The 21498-nt window shown below is 39.5% G+C and overlaps 1 protein-coding gene across 2 annotated transcripts in view; it reads left to right on the top strand.

Moving 5' to 3' along the window:
• Positions 1-21498, top strand: part of LOC124605678 (islet cell autoantigen 1) — a 43769-nt gene that overhangs the window by 13022 nt on the left and 9249 nt on the right. For both annotated transcript variants that reach the window (XM_047137529.1, XM_047137528.1), the window contains exon 7: positions 13323-13528. In XM_047137529.1, the coding sequence (XP_046993485.1) occupies positions 13323-13528 (206 nt within the window). The remainder of the gene's footprint in view (positions 1-13322; positions 13529-21498) is intronic.

The raw sequence follows: 21498 nt of genomic DNA, 5'->3' as shown, positions 1-21498 counted from the left end.
GTGATGATATTAACGAAGTACTGAATATTGGATTATTATCTTCTCTGCTGAAAGAAAGTGTTCTGTGCAAAATGTGTTTAAGTGTAGGAGTGGAACTAGAGATAACAAAGCACTTTGGTTTAGCTTGTGAGATGAAGATAATCTGTGCATGTTGCAAGCATCAACTGACTTTCTACAATTCACATGCCAGTCTCTTTGGTGAAAATGGACGATCTAGAGTGTTTGATGTGAATGTTCAACTTGTGTATGGTCTTTGATCCATTGGAAAAGGGTCTGCTGCTGGTAAACTGTTTTGTGGTATTATGAACTTGCCATCGCCTCCAAGCAAATTTGGGTACTACTGTGAACTGGTAGGATCCTCTGTTGAAGATGTGGCTTTGAAAACCATGAAGGAAGCAGTGGAGGAATGTGTAGAAATTAACGGTGGTTCTAGGGATTTGGTAGTGGCATTAGATGGTTCCTGGCAAAAGAGGGGTCATAAATCCCTGAATGGGGTTGTAACTGCTACTTATGGTGATTGTGCAAAAGTGATAGATGTTGCAATATTATCAAAACATTGTAGGTGCAAAAATAAAATCAAAGGAGAGCACAGTGGAACCTGTGAGGCAAATTTTAGTGGATCAAGTGGAGCAATGGAAGTGGATGGAGTGAAACAAATTTTTGAACGTTCAGTTCCCAGATACAACGTTAGGTACAAATGCTACCTTGTGGATGGTGACTCCAAAGGTTTCAAGACTATAGAGGAACTGAAACCATATGGAAATGAATTTGTAGTTGAAAAGTTGGAATGCGTTGGGCATGTGCAAAAGCGTATGTGTGCACGGCTTCGAAGGCTCAAACAAACTTTGGGTTCAAGTAAGCTCAGTGATGGAAAGACAATAGGAGGGAGAGGCAGGCTTACTGATGAGGTGATTGAACGTCTACAGAGATACTATGGGTATGCTATAAGGCAAAATACTAGTAATGTTAGTGACATGCTAAAAGCAGTGTGGGCATTGTTCCTTCATACTGCCTCGTCCAATGAATACCTTCAACACAGCCTTGCCCAAAAGATTCCTGGTGCAAATATAATGCAAAAAAAGACTATGATCACAAACATGGTTTGCCAGCAGCTGTGATGAATGCAATAAAACCAATTTTTCATGACTTAGCACAGCCAGAATTGTTACACAAATGTCTACACGGAAAGACGCAGAATCCTAATGAGAGCGTAAACAATTTGATTTGGAAAGTAATTCCTAAAAGGGTGTTTGTAAGCATAAAAACACTGCACTTTGGCATTTATGATGCAATAGCAACCTACAACCAAGGGAACAGTGTGAAGTGTGAAGTTCTGAAGGCATTAGGATTTACAGCTGGGGTGAACACTGTACGAGCACTAAGAAATATTGACAGAGAAAGGGTAAGAGGAGCAGAAAGAAGAGAAAGGCATATGAGGTATGATGGAACAACAGGCCAGAAAAGAAGACAGAAGAGGAAGCTTTTGGAGGATGAAGAAGAAGACCCTGATAATCCATCCTATACCGAGCGAGGTGGCGCAGTGGTTAGACACTGGACTCGCATTCGGGAGGACGACGGTTCAATCCCGCGTCCGGCCATCCTGATTTAGGTTTTCCGTGATTTCCCTAAATCGCTCCAGGCAAATGCCGGGATGGTTCCTTTGAAAGGGCACGGCCGACTTCTTTCCCCATCCTCCCCTACTTCGATGAGACCGATGACCTCGCTGTCTGGTCTCCTTCCCCAAAACCAACCAACCAACCAACCAACCAACCATCCTATAGTGCAGGAATGTATAGAGAAACTTTGATAGCCATTTCCCTTAAATTATAATTTTTCGAATATAAGGAACGTTTTCTCAAAATCCACTCAAGCTAGAGAGATGAAATTTTTATACAGCACCCCTAGTGGTCAAACTTACATTGTAACACAGTCATTTGGCAATATGTTCAGTAGTTTCATTTCAGTTTAATTATAAAGCAATTATTTCTAAAAAAAATTGGGTCATTAATAAAAAAATAATTGGAAGGAAACTAGAAAAGATACTCCAAAATCCCTCTGTCATAACTGCAATACTTAACCACTCTATATGTAAAAAAAAAAAAAAATTCAAATTTTTCTATTTGGTAGTTTATTCATAAATGTTCCTCAAACTTAGTGATTTTAACATGGGCAGCATAGGCACTTCCTGCTCCCCTTAAATTATTTCAAGCAAATGCTTGATTGTTTGGATGAGAAAGCCACAGTAATCTATTGCTACAGACAACACCAAGTAGTGTTGTGTATCTGTTGTCCCTAGTGTCTATGGTTCTATAAATGCTTTTTTCCTTCCTTGCACAAATTCTGATTAGCAAAAGAAGACTGAACATGAAAACCACTTCTTCCACAAAAGTAAATAGTGAATGTGGGGAAATTTGCTGAGGAGATGTAATTGTGACCAGTTTATGAATTGGTCCTGGGTCATGATATAATCTCTATATGACCATGTAAGACTTAGCTTATGCAGACATGCAAACAGATCAGTGGTACAGCTAAGCATACCAGGATGGCTCCTTCCTATGTGCCAACCTTTTTGTGGATCGCTAGGAGGGGGCTTTTCTGGGATCCATACACCTTCAGCCCATCATTTGGTGTAGACACATTGATGACTTCTTTGCCATGTGGACTCATAGTGAGGCTGACCAGTTTAAATTCCTGGAATCTTTAAATACCGTATTTACTCGAATCTAAGCCGCACTCGAATCTAAGCCGCACCTAAAAAATGAGACTCGAAATAAAGGAAACAAAATTTCCCGAATCTAAGCCGCACCGGAAATTTGAGACTCGAAATTCAAGGGGAAAGAAAAGTTTTAGGCCGCACCTCCAAATCGAAACAAAGTTGGTCCATTGTAATATGGGACACAATTTAGGTCGAATGAATGACGATACAGCTACATTAGTTTGGTTCGAGTCGTAAGCTTAGCAGTTAAGCTTTACCAGGTAGCCATTGCTATGAGTCACCCGCTCCGTCCGTATTTGTACGGATACACTTCCTTTTTCACGTGCTTCGTCTGGTTTGAATCGATTGCTTGTTTTCTTTTGAGCTGATAAGTGCCGTTTTCTTTGTTATAGGTGTTTACGTCACTCTAAACTGAAAATGCATTACTGTACTGTGTCACGCATTGTTTGTCGCATTCTGATACTGCGTGTTTACGGCCTGTCGCCGCTCGCGGCATGGCTTGCTTTTGTGCGCGCTACCGCCGCTTACAATTTTTTTAAAAAAAAAAAAAAAAAAAAAAAAGAGTGGAATCGTCTCATTAGCAAAACAACGGCAAGAGACTGCTATTTGTTGTTACTTACACTGCTGCTTTCTTTGATAATTATCAACAAGAACCAAATAATAGACTGCATAAGATAGAACATGTTCTGAACGAGAGTTAAGCGAAAATTTTTCTCCGTTTGAAAATCTTTGCGGCCGCTTCTTTAGTACATCAAATTCTCCACAGGAATTAGAGTCACCTTAGATTTAAAAATCTAGTCAGTTGACGTGATTCGTTTCTGACTGTATCATTATTAGGCAAAAGAATAATACGAATATAAACATGACATGATATGTATATTCTTCCGCGTTTGCTATTGTCTCACTCTAGTTTCGTAGTTTATGAGGCAGACAGGATTTAAATGAGATAGCAGCAAACACGAAAGAATACATGGCAAAATGTTTATATTCGTATTATTCTTATGGTGAAGAGAATACTGCATGTGATTCACATTTCATCAGGTTCCTATTAGCAACCATCTCTTCTCACAGGTAGGAAAAAATTCAGAACGTAGAGTTTGCCATATTGACAAACATCCGAAACAGTCTTGCTAGTCGGATTTTCGTAATACATTGAAATTCTGCTACATTAGAAGATGAACAATACGGAATTTGTACTTCCTTCATTGGATAATGTATGAAAATGCAGTGATCGAAACTCGCGGCGGAGAAAAAAAGCTCGTCTTCCACCTGTTTTTAAATTTATTTACTGACGCAGAGGTTTTGGCGCCAGTATTTATCTTTGCACCTACAAAGCATGCCTGTGTAGCGCTACATATATTCGACAGCAGAAGTTAGTTGTGGCGGCACCTACCAACGTTTTTCAGAACTTCCGCTTGCTTTGCACTCGATTCTAAGCCGCAGGCGGTTTTTTGGATTACAAAAACCGGAAAAAAGTGCGGCTTAGATTCGAGTAAATATGGTACCTTCACCCATTTAAATTTCATGTGGTCCAGTTCTGAATCCCATATCACTTTCCTTGATGTTGAACTTGTCCTCACCTAAGGTCAGCTTAACACTTCTGTACACTTCAAACCTACTAACGAACAACAGTATGTACATTTTGACAGTTACCATCCTTTCCATGTCAAACGTTCCCGCCCATGCAGTCTTGGCATTCGGGGCAAATGTATTTGTTTGGATGCAGATCCTTTACAGCAATAGACCACCATTCTCACCTCAGCCTTCACTGGACATAATTATGCCACAAACCTAGTTAAAAAGTAGATTTCTGATGCCATCACATCCAGTTCTGATACTACTGATACACCCTAAAAACAACTTCAGAACTTATCACTCAGTCTTGAATGTATTAATCAGCTATTTCAACAAGGCCATGGCTTTCTAAATCTTGCCCTGCAATTAGATTCATTCTGTCTGAGATTTTGCCCACCACAGCTAGAATAGCCTTCTGTCGCCCTCCCAATTTCCACAATATCCTTGTCAGACCCTATGCTCCTTCTGCATCCATCTTGCTACTCTATGGCTCCTAACCCTGTGTTGTGGCTCCTACCCCTGTGAGTGACCCTACTGCAAGACTTGCCCTATGCGCCCTCCTACCACCACTTATATCAGTCCTGTAACTGGAAAACTATATACTATCAAAGGGAGACCCACCTGTGAAAAGACATATGTCATATGCCAGCCATTATGTAACATTGTTCGGCCTTTTACATCAGCATGACTACCAGCAAGTTATTGTTTAGGATGAATGGGCATAGGCAGAGGGTTCATACCAGCAACAAACAATATCCTATTGCAGAGCATGCTCTACAACATGACAGTAATGACCTCAGTGCCTGTTTCAGCATACATGCTGTCTGGACTCTTCCACCAGACCCCAGTTTCTCAGAACTCCACAGGTGGGACCTAGTGCTACAACGTGTCCTTGGTTCTCACCACCCACCTGGCCTTAATTTACATTATTTTCTTCTGCCTTAGCATTTCTTCACAGTAACTACTTCCTTTTTCACTCCATTTTATTTTTCTATATTTTTTGATTTCTGACTCGATTATTTTTGCCGTCCCTCTCTCACCTCTGTTACGTGCAATGCATGTAGTGTTTCACTCGTATAACTCGCTCACAATGTTTTAGCAATAATCTCTGCTTGCATATTACCCTGTCTTCCACCTTTAAGCTCTCAAATTTTCAAATCTCGCCTGGTGCTGTCCCCATCAATCAGTCTTTCCTTCACGACGGTAAGACTCCCCTGACCAGGGTTCTGGGTGACTTTTCCAAACTCCACCCCTTTTCCTAAACTTCTCCAATCCTTTTCCTTTACCCCTCTTTTTTACCCTTCAACCCTTCCATACATTATATAGTAGAAATTGATTATTGATTATTTTCATTGTTATATCAGTTTATGCAGTGGTTGATTGCTTTGTCTTTGATCTTCACACGATGCAACAGTGGTAAAATAGTGTTTCCAATGAACTGAGGAAGAGATCAGTCAATTGAGTGGAGGCAAATGGAGATTTAGTTGGGTCCAGTCAAGTGATCAGACTATCTGGTACTAGTGTAATTGTATTGGAAAACAAAAAAATCTACAACTTGTGAAGTGACATAAAGCAGCTAGGGCAGATTGCAGTTGGGAGGGGGGGAGGGGCAGTGTTGTCAGCATGGCATGCAGCCAGTGAGGCTTAGCAAGGCTTTGCATGTCCCTGCAAAACAGGCAATATGGTAAGCATGCAGAGCATCAGAAAAATACAATTGTCTGCTGGCTAGCCCACATTACTTTGCATGCTGGAACATCAGTCATGAAGTTAGTACAATCAAAATATCACAGATGAGTCTCTCAAGTGTTTGGTCTGATAGTTCCAATAAACTGACAATCACATAATCATCAGAATGAGTGTGGTCTAAATTTAAAATAAATATTGATAGCAATATGTAGTGTGGATTGCCAATTAAATATGAGGATTTTATGTCCTTGCACAGTGGCAAGGGCACAGGAAGTAAATAGCAGTTTTCAGTGACTTCTGCAAGACTTTATTGCACAATGGTTAACAATACATAACATCTTGTAGGACAATATTATAGGCTCGTCTGGTCTGAACTATGCGTAGTGCTGTGGCATGGGCATAGCTGGCACCTGGTGATGTTCGATACGTATCAGGTTCCCAGTGATGGATGCTTCGACATCTGGTGAGGCTGGCAACATCGGGAACCCTGTGAGCTGGGAGCAGCATTGGTTGAGGGCAGTATTGCATTGGAGGATGGCGACGCCTGCAGACACCCAGCGTTTGATGCTGCAGCAAGTGGGATGCAGTGGGGTCAAGTGAGGCTGGCAGTGTTGGTAGCCCAATAAGCGGGGAATGGCAGGCAGCAATCTGGGACGTGACAAGACCTATGGTGGAAGCTGGGAGAAAGGGATTCGACCAGCGGGGCTCTTGGTATCCAGTGATACTGACACACAAGTATGCTGGCATAGAGCTTATGAACCAGGGGCAATGTCAGCAGATGTTGGGAACCGATGGGAGTGATGGCTCGGCTAATAGCGGCCCCTGAGGATGCCTCTTCCTCTGGCAAGACAGAGGATGAGGCTCTGACACGTGGGCCACATGTGGCCGGTGTAATTGCACAGAGCAGAGAACCATCTGCCTACTGGTGGCCTCATCATGGCCTTTAAAGGCAGGTGGATTGATATGAGTGTAATCATGTGACCAATCACAGCTCTGTTTTTAATGTTGCACACTCAGATGTGTCTAGCCATATGATCATGGATGAAGGAAGTAGTTACACATTCACAGTGCCACTATTGCAGTGCATATGCAGCATAGCAGAATATTTGTGCCTCAAATGAGGAAACACCTGTGGCCCAGCCACTAGACAATCCACAGGACGCAGGAATAATGCTGAAGTATATAACAGCCCCATTAGGGGCTTGCTACAGTATAGGACATAACACAAAACTGAGGGATTTATTCCATGGAAAGTACTGTGTTGGGTGTACTGACTGTAAAAGAGTGATAAGCAAGTATAAATGCATAGGTTAAGGATTTCATGTACTCCACTGAAGAGGGATGGGGGACCACATATGGTGGTAATACTTCCATGTGAAGCAGAGATAAACTGAACCAACAATTCATTTGTGAAAACTGTGTTTCACATCTGTGTGTGTGTGTGTGTGTGTGTGTGTGTGTGTGTGTGTGTGTGTGTGTAAGGAGAGGGGGCAACAGGTGTACACTTTGGGTGTGTCCAGTATACTCTGTTTGTATTGTCACTAGGTAACTTTTGAAGGAGAGGGGGCAACAGGGGATGCACACTTTGGGTGTGTCCAGTATACGATGTCTGTACCGTCACTAGGAAACTTATTTAAAGGCAACTGCATATGCAGCCACGTGTATGGCTTTGGCTGAAAAAAGGAAACTGCAGGGAAGAGATAAAAAGTAGGAATAAGTAACTTTTGAGGTTCAGTACCTACTCTGTGAAAATTTTACAAACTGTAGCACAAACTGGAGGAAACACTAATAGAATGAAAGCATCAAGGAAGAGCAAGAATATGTGTTTAGAAAAACCGAGAATATTATTAGATAACTGTAGAATAACAAGAACTAACACTGATTAAAACAGAAGTTGGGCCATTACTGCTTAGGCCCATGTATATTAATTGCAACTGCATGCAAAAAAAATCATTCATCATGCACCACAGTGTGGAGCCATACAATATACCAGGAAGGAAAACTGGAATGGTTTTCTTATGCTCTTGTTTTCTATCTTCCTTTTTTATTTCCAGTGAAATATTTTTCCTTGCTCCCAGTTTTATATTGTCTTTTCTTTTTTCAACTACTATTTTCCATTTGTTCTATTAATTGTTTCTTAGTAATTGAGCTTCAGCTGATGCCATGCAATCAGCTTCTTTGTTCACAGATCTCTGCTCTTATGTTGTCGCACACATGGACTGCACTGGCTGTAATGACACCGTATCTGAAGAGTGCCTTGTAAATTTTGTGATCTTACATTGTTAACAGAGCTGAGATATGAACTGACAAGAGAAGTGAGAGCTGCTCAAGTCTATGTTGGACAACTAGTTTCACATCCTCGGGGACATTGAAAGAAAGACAAAAAGGAGTCTCCATTATGTGCAGCATGAGCAGGTGTTTGCAAAATGCCAAGGTTAAGTTTGAGTCCCTCTATAAGAAGTCAGTCATCTTGAGACCTAAAGCGGATGGTATTTCAAGGTCTTAATAACTGTTGGATAGCTTGTTACATAGTTCTTGCCTATGTGTCTTGTTGTCTTCTCTCATTCTCATCATTTGTCTTCTATCATACATCCAAATAGAACATTTCAGTAATGTGTATTTTGGAGTGTAGTCTAAGTAATCTCCACTGTCACAACAGCTTCTGTGGCTAGGTGGTCAACAAGTCCATTACCATGAATCCTGCTGTGTCATTTCTTCTTGCCAGTAGAGTTTTTCACACAGCTGATAACAGAATTGCAAGAGCAGATGGTGAATTACTGAGATCAACATTCGAAGCTGTGACCATCTGCAAACGGAAGTGTAGTCTTCTAGTATGTTTGCAAATTCCATGCTCAGGATGCTTGACTCTATTGGTAATTTGAATAAATCAGTGTTTTGTAAACTTTGAATTTAAAAATTGCTCGAACTGTGCCAGTGGTTTTGAAGCATCAGTAATAGACATTTTACTTCTGGATGATATCTGAATAACTGTGCCAAGATTTTATTATTTATGTGGGTATTGTGTCCTGAAAGAAAACCAGTTTTAATAACCACCCAAATAATTTTTGTGGGAATGTTATGTTAAAATCATTTAGTTGAGTTAGGCTTATAATATTCCTGAAAAATATCTTGAACATGTAAGTATGCTTGTAGTAATGGAAGTATAATCATGGTAGTCCGTAATTGTCCAACTATCCATTTTGTGGTTAAATTTGAACCAATCAGTTTGAATTGGTTTGATTTCTCTTGAACTCTTTTCAAAAGAAAATTTGCATGGTTAAGAGGCTCATGTGCTTTACTCAACAGTGCATTGGATGAGGGGGAATGACGACAGCTGCTGTGTGCATCACATATGGAGGCTAATAATAAACTGAGAGGAGTCTCTACTGCAGTGAGCAGTTTTGAAGTTTTCTCCCAATACCCAGGCACTAATGGTTGGCAGTTACGGCTGGCTGTCTTTTCCAGCCCCTGCAGCAAGATGATTCGATGAAATTATACCTTTACAAGGTAGTTTTTAGCTAATTGGGAGCCTGAGATATTTGACAGCTGTCTTCACTAGTAAGTGTCATTGGCCTGGTAGAATTACCTAGGACAGAGTTACTTTGGTCCAAGGGAACATTACTGCAGAAGAGTTTGCTGGAGACATTTCCGATCCATTTTGTATAAACCATAGTTTGAACATTGCAGTAGTCAGTTGTAACATACAGCCTTGAAAAAATGTATTTTCTGTGTAAATATGTTGCCTTTGAAACGCAAATTTTACACAGAATGCTTAAAATACCACGATCAGAAAGAATAAGTAACACCGAAGTAGAGCAAAGAATGCATGAAAAGCAAGAAATATTAACATTTAAAAGAAGAAAAACTCCATACATAGGACATATTTATAGAACACCAAATATACACTTCTACAGTCGATAACAGGCCAGCTTGAGGATAAAAGAAGAAATGGTGAAGAAGACTCCCTGGGTTAAATAACATAAAGCACTGGACAGGATTATCAAGTGCAGACCAACTTCTACAAACTGTGTTTCATAGAGTAAAGATACAATGTGTGGTTGCCAACATCCATTAATGGGTAAGCAGAAGAAGGAGGAGGACATTGTATGTTCCAGAACTCTTCTCCGCTACAGGAAAATACTTTGCAGGTTAGTACTGCATGTGTTAAATGTAAGGGTTGCCAAAACTGAACCATCAACAAGCATATACGTGTATTCTTGCTTGAGTTGTACATTCTGTATGTATGATACGAGGGACAGAAAAGATGAAGATGCAAAATCATGATATGTGTGTTGACCTTAACTTCCGTGGCAAACATTGGGGGTGAAATGTTATTTGCATTGAGTTGTGTGATGATCTTCCTCTTAACATTAATTAAGCAACAGAAGAAATGGTTAACAATGTTTTTCAAATAATGAAAGAGTGATTTTATGCAAATGATCTCCCCCTTAGTTTGGGTGAGGGGAGATACCCTCTCCTTTTGCCACACCCCTCCTCCCCCGTCACCGACCCACGACCCACCCACCTATCCTCTCCTCTCCCTGCCCATCCGCCCCCCCCCCCCCCCCCCCCCCACACACACACACAGTACATGTATTTGTGTGTATGAAATTCTGGGCCACAAATAAAAATACACCAATGAGTTAAAAGTGGCTCATGGAACAGGAATCAGTGAATGGTGTACAATGCAAAAGCTCAACTCCCTACATTTACAATAAAATATCAAAGTACCTGGGGTAACCTTGATAGAACTTTTATCTTTCAGAGGGCACGAAACAAAAACAGCTGAAAAATTGAAAACAAGGCACATCATCATCATCATTATCATCATCATCATCATCATCCAAAAGCTGTGGGGTGCAACTTGGGGAGCATTGGTGTCTGCCATATGTTCTGCTGTGGGTCTTGTTTTCTCAGCTGTTGAATATTGTGTTCCAGTTTGCCTAAACAACTCACATGTATAAAAGATAGACATTCAGCTAAATAACACTATAAGAATGACTGCTGATGTTATAAAATCAACTCCTACAGAATATCTACCGGTACTAAGCCGTATTTCACTCCCTCAACTGCAGCAGACATATGCTCTCATGAAAGAGTACATAAAGAGTGTGTATAGTAAAAATCTACATGTCCACCAAGGTATTGATGCAAAACATAACCAACTCCACTCTAGACGAGCGTCAACAAAAGCAGCAATCATCGCTGTGGAAGATGAATTCTACCTTACCAGTGTATTGACTCAGGAATGGACTGAACTACAAATTAATAATATGCCTTATATTACCCAAAAACCTAGGAGATTTGACTTGCCACAAACAACCTGGTCAATGCTAAGCAGAATTAGAAACCAACGTTGTAGATGTTTATATTTTGTACACAAATAAAGTAAGTTGCCATCCACACTTTCTGGTTGTGGAGAACCATAGACCATCAGCACATCACAAAAGAATGCCCTACCAGATCATACAGTGATAGGCTAGAGACTTCTTCTAGGCATCTCCAAAATGGTAGATTACATAAATGATTTAGATGTATGTTTCTTTGTAAGGCTGTATATTACATATTATGTTCTATGTTCTGTATATTTTTCAGTATTTCAAAAAACCATGTTGTAAGTAAATAAATGCTCTAAATGACTCCAGTGACTTGGGAGGGAGTTCAGCATGTAGTGAAAAAAGTTCTTTGATAGTATACCTGATACTGTATGATACTTAACAGAGAGCAAAGTAAAATTTAAATCAAATCTGAAATCTTTTCTTCTAGACAACTCCTTCTACTCCACACTGGCAGGATGTGCATCATAGTAGAAAAACAGGTTATTATTGCTGATATATCCATGTTTCACTTGTAACATGAACAGTGAAGAAACAAATATGTTCATTTTCATTACATTTAGTATTCTGTAAATAGCTTAAATGCAGTCATATATACATAGCATGTAAATTGACTTGCTCCACATCATATCAGTAGAAAATGCAAAAATGATTGCAAAAAGTGTACTAATTAGCTATGATATTGTAATGTTCTGTCCACATTAGGTTGTCTTTCATTAGTTACAAATGTAAGTATTTTGTAATAGATATTGCCTTGAAAAGAAGCAATACTTCCACTGAAGTTGAGAGCTCGTTGCAGCTCTACTGTTGAAAATGACTGTAGATGCAGGTGAATTTAATTGGGACTTGGATTCTGTGTGCTTGAAGGATGTTTGACTGTGTGAGGTGTCTTGTCTCTCTGCAGTCTTTTCCATAATGTAAATAATAGGCTAGTGTAATAGTAACGAGGTGTAATGTGTTTCTTGCAGCTCTTCACATTCTTCCTTACACTTGCTGTAGCCACCTTGGTTAAGGGATTGTTGAAGTTGATCCATCATATTCTTAGTGTTTATATTTTCTGCAATTTGATGTTGTTTTACTGGATGTTATTTGACTTACTTTTCCTCTGTCTTCCTTGTGTTCATTAAAGTATCCCTGTTATTTACTATCGTACCGTATTTTTCTGATTTTATTTCTAATGCAGAAATGCTTTGCCTCTATAGCTGCTTTATTACTGCACTGAGTTACTTTGGATAATGAGATACTAGATTGTCAGATATCTCTAATCGAGGGATACTTGTTGTAGTCGGTACTCTTGATCCTCCATCTGTTTGCTAGGTAGATTTAGAACAATTCTTCCACCAAGCCATGGAAAATCAAAACAACTGTTGGATGATCAAAACCCAAAAGACCTACTTTTACTTCCTAACTGATAGCTAGTGACAGTTTTTGTGACGCTAAGCTGAATTTGTCTGTAAAGTATATCTGCAGATATTCTTGTTTGATATCTGTATTTCAGATGATCTAAATTTCAGGCTTCTAATATAAAGTCACCACTGTGATCCTTGTGATCACATTCATAGGAAGTTTGGTGGGCATTAAAGTCCCTCACTACAAGTTGTAGATAGCTAGGTTTTCATGGAAGATACCTGAATTCTGCACTTGGTAGAGGATCAATTGATAGCATTTGGACGGCCAATATGACCTGGGTGGATTTCGTGGATTGTATATGTATTACTGATGATCTGGTATGTATCATTCTGTTTGTATCTCTGAGTTGTGCTGCTTCCATTTGAGAATTTCTTAAGAAATATTCTCTTTAAAAAATATTCTCTTGCTACCCCTTTGTGTCTGGTGTCCCTCTCACGTGGAAGTATTCTGTATCTAGGAAGAGAAAATTCTCAGCAGGCATTTGCCAAGTTTCATAAATAGCACAGACTGAAAATTTATGAGTCTTAGCATGCTGTATTAAAAGCATGTTTTCCAGTGTCACATTTTTGTTAATTTCTAGTTTCTCTCTTAATTTCCAGGTTACTATTCTTTGAATCAGAATATCATGATGCAGCAGAAAATGCCTCCTCAGATACGCCTGCTGACAAAAATAAGTGTGATCCACCACAGAATAAGTCAGAGAGTTTGGAGAATTTATATCCTCCGTCGCAACCTTTGAGCGCTGAATACTCTCTTGTGGACTTGGACTTTGAAAAACCTGCCGCAGTTGCAGAACATATATCAGGTATGATTAAAAATAAAGTGTTGTATGCAGGAAGAACAGGATGGTTGCAAAGAGAAATTTTAAGTGAACCAAACATGGTATATGTACAAGGTGTACAACTTTGCTTCTGCCGTTTTTTCCTCAACTTTTGAGGCTTTAGAAAAACAATTTGGTTACACATGTATAATTCAAAGTACAAGGTGTGTTTTTTAAGTAAGTACCGTTTTGCCACACCGTGGCCACAGCGCTGCGGTCGGCGTTCTGTGCATGCGCACTGGGTACCTGCGTCTGTTGTCTACGCACTGATGCCATTACAGTCTGATCCTTCCTTGTTTACATTGTGAACTGAGTGTTTAAGATGCCTCCAATAATCGTGAGTCCCGCCGACTGTGAAGTACGGGCAGTTATAAGATTTCTTAGTGCTAAAGGCCTAAAAGTGATCAATATTCATCTTGAAATCTGTGCAGTTTAGAGAGAAAACATTATCAGTGATGGAATGGTAATAAAGTGGGTGAGAGCATTTAAAGATGGCCGCACAAATGTGCATGATGAACAACGGAGTGGGCGTCCTTCAGTCGTTAATGAAAGTTTGATGCAGGAAGTGGACAATAAGGTGAGAAAAAACAGACGCTTTACGATTTCCTCCTTGCGGGATGACTTTCCTAATGTTTCTCGTAGTGTTTTGTATGGCATTATGACCGAGCACTTCAATTACCGAAAATTGTGCGCACGTTGGGTACCGAAAATGTTAACGGATATGCACAAAACCAAACGTTTTGACAGTGCATTGACTTTCCTTGAGCTGTACCACTATGACGGTGATGATTTCTTAAGCCAAATTATTACGGGCGATGAAACGGGTGGCCCACGTCACACCAGCATCAAAGCAACAGTCCATGGAATGGCGGCATTCAGATTCACCCAGAAAAGTGAAGTTTAAGCAAACAGTTTCTGCCCGGAAAATCACGTGCACAGTTTTTTGGGACAGAAAAGGACTGTTGCTTGTGGAATTTCTGCCTTGTAATGAGACAATCAATGCAGCAGCTTACTGTAAGACATTGTACAATCTGTGCTGTTCAATTCAGCTTGTGGAATTTCTGCCTCGTAATGAGACAATCAATGCAGCAGCTTACTATAAGACATTGTACAATCTGTGCTGTTCAATTTAGAACAAAAGACGTGGCATGTTGAGCAAGGGCGTTGTTTTGCTGCAAGACAATGCCCATCTGCATGTGGCAAATCAGACCAAAGATCTCATCACATTTTTGCAATGGGAAACCCTAGATCATCCCCTGTACAGCTCCAGTCTTGCACCCAGTGACTACCATCTGTTCCTGCACTTGAAGAAATACCTGGGAGGTTCAGTGGTGATGCAAAACAGTGGTGATGCAGTGGTTAACAAGTCAGGCGGCAGACTTCTTGAGGAGGGTATTCAAAAACTGGTACAACATTATGACAAGTGCCTCAATATTGACGGAAATTATGTAGAAAAGTAGATTAAGGTACAGGCTTTCATGTAAATTTAATTTCTAAACAGTACTTACTTAAAAGCACGCCTCATATTTTCCATTGCTGGCCACTACTTTCGCCCATCTTTCAGGCAGTGTACGAATCCCACGTCAAAAAAATTGTTGATCTTTTGAAGCGATTCCCGAACTTCTTCATGAGATTGGAAGCATTGATCAGCCAGGCCATGCGCCAATGATCTAAACAGGTGATAGTCAGAGGGAGCAATGTCTGGAGAATATGGCGGGTTGGCTAGGACTTCCCATTTTAATGTTTCCAAGTACGTTTTGACCTCTTTTGCAACATGGAGTCAAGTGTTGTTGTGCTGCAAAATCACTTTATCATGCCTCTCGCTGTATTGTGGCCATCTGTACTTAAATGCTCTGCTCAAACTCATTAATTGTATTCGATAACGAGCACCTGTGAGTGTTTCATCTGGTTTTAACACCTCATAGTACACGACGCCAAGCCAGTCCCACCAAATGCAGAGCATGATCTTGGAGCCATAAATATTCAGTTTGGCTATCAACGTGGAAGCATGGCCAGGATATCCCCATGATTTTTTGCGTTTAGGGTTACCGTAATGAACCCATTTTTCGTCCCTGGTCACAATGCGATGCAGAAATCCCTTCTGTTTTTGCCTCTGAAGCAACTGTTCACAAACATACAAACACCATGTTCCTTCTTTCTGAATCATGCCCATAGCCTTGAGAGATTTTGAAATGGCGTGCTGTGTCACTCCCACTAATTGTGCCAATTCTTCTTGAGTTTGATGCATGTCTTCACTTAGCAATGTCTCCAATTCTGCATCTTCGAAAAGATTCTCTCTTCCACAACTGTGCCTGTCTACGACATTCAACTCACCGTTCTTGAAGCGTTGAAACCACTCTCGACATATTCTTTCACTAATAGCATCCTTACCATATGTACTTGAGAGCATTTGATGAGACTCGGTCTCTGTTTTCTTCATATTGAAACAAAACAGTAACATCTCCCGCAAAAGACAAAAATTAGGCTCGTAAACTGACGTTTTCAGTCAGGAACACTTTATGATGCAGACACAAATCCACTAATGTTTGAATGAGATTATGTTGACCAAGGTCAAAGCTAACTGCCTGATGCCTGCAATCTGTTTCTTTCTACAGCTACTTACCGTTGTCGCCACCAATCGGCAAATGGTGGAAGCAAAGTTGTACACCGTGTACTTTTGACTGTAAACTTAAGAAATTTAGAATCAAAAAATGGAAAATTTGTGATGGAATAACAATATAAATTCGAAGAGATTGTTAGTCGCCACATAGAGAAGTGTTAAGAGGCAGACAGGCACATTTAAAAGGAATCCAGGCTATTGGACACAGTCCTTCTTTATGTTTAGGAAAAGCGCACACACACACACACACACACACACACACACACACACACACACACACACACACACACACACGCGCGCGCGGGGGAGGGGGGGGGGGGGGAGAGAGAGAGAGAGAGAGAGAGAGAGAGAGAGTTTGTGTGTGCGTGTGTGTGTGTGTGTGTGTGTGTGTGTGTGTGTTTGTTTTGTTTTGGCAGCTAGATGGACTATGCTCTGTAATATGAGATATTGGAACATCCATCACGGCCCATAGCAAAGCTTATGCTGTTCTTTCCACTCTTCTAAGCTCCATAATCACAACCCATTTAATATTATCAGGACTGAGGTAAAACATTATTGCAGGAAATTATGTTGTTGATGCCTAAAGTCAATTTTAGGATGAAATTTCACAACCAGAAGAAAAATGTATGCTGAATTGACACATGTGGCAATATAAAACTGTTTGACTTTTATTCTACAGGTGTGGTTACTGTGTTGTGTAGCTTTAAACTTAGCTTTGTATCACGGGGTGTTGTGAACATGAAGAATAAAAGAAATAAAACTACTTCAATCATTCTGTAGTTGTATCAAAATGTATGTAATGTAAAATATATCTAGACGTTTCAGTTGTCTCTGTGGTGTACTTCACAACGGAATTTGTAGCAAATGCTTACATTGTTGGCATGATTTGTTACCCGTACGTGGTAGGGAAGTCACATTTTCTGTACGGGAAGTCACATTTTCTTCTGCATATATACTAGAATTAAAACAGCCAGCTTCGGCAGTTGGAGGCAGTGGTCGTGTGTGTGTGTGTGTGTGTGTGTGTGTGTGTGTGTGTGTGTGTGTGTGCGTGCGCGCATGCGTGTGTTGCATTTGCATGAATGTATGTGTATGTTGTCTAATTCGGAAGAGGGTCTCTTAGCTGAAACTTACTCGTTTAGCAGTCTTTTTGTTGTATCAGTCTGTGAGTTAGCATCTCCACTGTATGGTGAGTAACAATTATTCTTTTCATAATATTGTCATTATTCCATCCATTGTTTCATTTTGTTTCATTAAAACAGTAATTTAGATTTGAGAACTGACAATTTGATTCACCCCAAAATACTTCAAAGAATAGAAGTTTTTCTTGCTAGTTGGTTTCATGTTCCATGGATCATTTGTATGACTAATTGTAATGAGGTAGGACGAGTCCTTTTATTCAAATGTAAATACGGAAACATGCTTACCAGTACCGGTTTGTCAAAATGCAGATGTTAATTAGTAATTCCTGCCCAGCACCTGTTGCACATCACAATAATAGAAATTCTTCTATGGAATAGTGGGAGTTGTCAAGGAGAATCTTTTTTTTTTTTTTTTCAAATATAACTTTGTTGCTTGTCGGATATTTTATATCATTGGGTAATTGATCAATAATATTTGGATGATCAAGTGGTGCTGATGAAATCGGAAGAAGAACAATAGCAGACCTTGAAGAGTAAGAAGGGGCAAGGAGTACAGAATGAAGATAAATGTAAAAAAGACGAAAGTGGTCAGAATAAGTAAGAAGGAAGCTCCAGTTAACATATAGTTAGATGGAAAAAAGGAAGAACAAGTAAAATACTTTCTGTACCTGGGAAATCTAATGACATGGAACCAAAGCTGTGCAAAAGAAATCAGGAGGAGGACACCTCTGTAATTGTGAAGCACTTGGTAGCCTATGGAAGAATTCCAGTAGATCCGAGGAAAAGATTTGCAAAATTTTATGTCTTGAGTGTGGTGTTACGCAGCAGTGAAATACGGACAGTTAAAAAAAAGAAAGAAGAAAGATATATAGAGAGTTATAAAATGTGGCTATGGAGAAGAATGCAAAAACTTAGGGATGAGGAAGTAATGAAGAAAATAGGGGAAGAACAAAGATTTTTGCAAGTGATCAAAAAGGGGAAAAAATCACAGCTGAGACATGCACTGCATAGGAATTTCTGCCAAAAGAATTAAAGGGAGGAAAAATGGAAAGAACAAGAGGAAGAGGTGGAAAGAGATTTGGATGATGGACATCTTATAGAAGAGGACAAAGTTGCAGACAGATGAAGGAAGATGCAGAGAACATGAGACGATGGAGAATCTCCAGTTGAAACTTCTCATAAGACAGATGTACTAAAGAAGAAGAAGAAGAAGAAGAAGTGATCAAAATTTTGGGGCTAGTTTTATGCACCCTATTTTTTGCTAAAGACAGTGTGAATGTGAACTAATGAATTTCATTTTTTTTTCTGGTATGATAGTTATGTACATCATTGTTGCATTTGAACTGTATTGGGTTAATTAAACAACTGCAAAAGGGAATAAAGATAGTGTGAAGCAGTTGTCAGAATGCCTAATTCCTTAAACAGACGTCTACAAGACGATCATGGGTGAGCTCCAGAAGATTTGCAATGATGTGAAGTGCAAATGTAGCTGAACCAAGTTGCTTCAGGTGTTCCGTTTTTTCATCAATATGAAAACCTAAAATTTTTGAAGTTTTTATTCCAGTTATTATTTCCTCACCATGCTGTACACTTACCTGCAGTGCAGAATTGAGTAGGGGAGACCGGGGACAAAAGTAACATTTTGCATATTGCATTTTTTTTATTACCTCCCTGTAAACTTTTGAAACATAAGGAACTAATGTGCATGTTCTCTGAAGCTTTCCTAACACAAATGAATTTGGTTTCCACAAATTACATGTAATTGGTATTTGTAGAACTAATTGTAAGGCATCAGTGTACCTGTTACTTTTGTCCCCGTTGCCGGGGCGATAGTAACACAGGTAGGTTACAAAAGTAACATAATAAGTTAAGCCACATTATATTACCTAAAGGACTCGTGCAGTAACTTAAAGTACAATACCATTACAAATCATTAATTAAACATCAATAAATTTAAATTCTCATTCGTTTACAATTATTGTATTAATTGAAATAACAATTAATAGCACTGAACAAACTCAGGCTTTATGAGTAAATATTCAGTGAGTCAATAAAAGAGAAAAGTAATGCATATCTTAGTCCTGTTCAGATTCTCAATTGTGGCACATGTAAATAACACCCCCCCTCCCCCTCCCTTTTGGTACAAGCAACATGAGACCAACCCTTACATTCCCAACACTGAATCCACTTCTCTTTGGGTCGACTGTGTCGGAAAGGCTCAATACATACAAGCCAGTAGCTGTCATTGTCTTCCGATGATGATTCTTCAGGTTTTTTCTGCTTTCGCACTCTTGGCCGGCTGCTTTTTAAATTTAGCTTCTTTTCCGCTTTTTTCGCCTGGGGACGGGTCTTTAGCTTTTCTTCTATAGCCAGTTTCTCTGGAGTGTCGGTCAAAACTGCAGACTTTCTCATTTTTCTTTCTTTTCTTGTTTCTTGCCTTGGACCTGCTTTTGGTAGTGGACGAACACCTTCGGGTGAAAAGGCTGCGCAAACTGAAGAAGATGATTGTAAACCACTGGGTCCTGCATTACAGGCTGTGACATTTGAAAGTGTTTTCTCGCATATTGCTACTGGATCAGGATTAGATGTCCTCCCAGCTTCAGCTTGGTCACTATAAATCACTAATGATTCTGCTAAGGGCATAGTTTGCTTTCCATAATTGGAAGCTTGTGCTGGGCGATCAGTGACAGAAGATAGTGCAAAATCGATTTCACTGAACGCATTCCTATTAAATGGTACTATGCCTGTGCTGTGACATGCAGTGACCTACAGCTAATAATACTTTTTCAGTAACTGGGACGAAAGAAACACTGTTACTTTCGTCCCCAGCAGTAATATTTCTTTTGTCTCTGACCACGCTTTTCTGTTTAATTGATATTTTAGACACAATCTATACAAGTAATGAAAAAGTTGATAAAGGTGGCATAGAACTGGAAGTTCACATAGTTAAATTATTACAGTAGACCTACGTTTACAGTGTAATGCCACTGTTATCACAAAACTAAGAAAATTGAGAAAACTTCCGTGAGACACTGAAAAAACATTTTACTGCTCCACACTCAACAGAGACTTTCCAATACTGGCCAACAATTGGTTGGCAGTTGGAAACATGAAGGGAATACATTGTTTGAATCATGTGATTTTTGGAGCTACATGCGAAGGTAGGGGAGGGATGTTTCTTTCATACCCTGTTACTTTTGCCCCTGTCTCCCCTTTGTTACATATTTCTGAAACAGAGAGAAAGAACATTTGTAAAAAATAACTAACTACTACTTTCGTGAAAATTGTACAAAAATTCCTCGTGTTATTGTATGTATGTTTGGATTGATTACAGTACAGGTCTCATCTGCAAAAAGAACTAATCCTCCTTGATGTATGTTAGATGAAAGGTCATTTGCATACGTGAGAAACCATAGAGGACCCAAGATTGAGCCTTGTGGAATGCCGTAAGTGATTTCTCCCTGGTCAGAAGAGTCTCCCGTGCCTGCATGTTTGAATTATTGAGTGCATTCTTTTTCCATGACATCTGTTGGTTGGCAACATCATCAATTCCACAAAACTTCTCCTTATTCAGGAAGACATTGAGCATCACACAGTCAAATGCCCTCGACAGTTCACAGAAAATACCAGCTGATGATATTTTGTTATTTAATGCTTGTAAAATTTGGTGAACATGTAAGTGGCATTTCAACTGAACATCTCTTCTGAAATCCAGATCTTTTATTTTTGCTCAGTTGGGATACTATTCTAGAAAACATCACCTTCTTAGAAATTTTGAAAAATCATGCCACTAGTGAAATGAAATGGTTCAGTAGTTAATGACTTTTCTCCTTTCTAATTTTAACCTTTAATGTGAGAATATTGTACGGGCAGTTTAACTGGTCAAAGTTAATCACATTTAATAAATTTTGCCACCTATAGGTGTTGCAGCCATGTTTAAAATCTTGCTATAGGTGTTACAGTGTGCTTGGATAGCTCACTTATTACAGCACCGCCTACAAAAGTTAATAGGTTGAGATATTGAGATATGTGTGTTGCACTTGGTTTTCTGTGTTTCTTTGTTTGATTTAAACTGCTTCGGAGGTATGTAGGTCTTAAGAAGTGAACATAAAAATTGAAATACAGCGCATTTTGAAACTAAAGTTATACACTGGCTATTATTTGAGAAGAGAATTAACTGAAATCCAAACAATATG

Source organism: Schistocerca americana, chromosome 3 (assembly GCF_021461395.2).
Source record: "Schistocerca americana isolate TAMUIC-IGC-003095 chromosome 3, iqSchAmer2.1, whole genome shotgun sequence".
Taxonomy (NCBI): Eukaryota; Metazoa; Arthropoda; class Insecta; order Orthoptera; family Acrididae; genus Schistocerca; species Schistocerca americana.
This window is presented reverse-complemented; position numbering and strand designations above follow the sequence as displayed.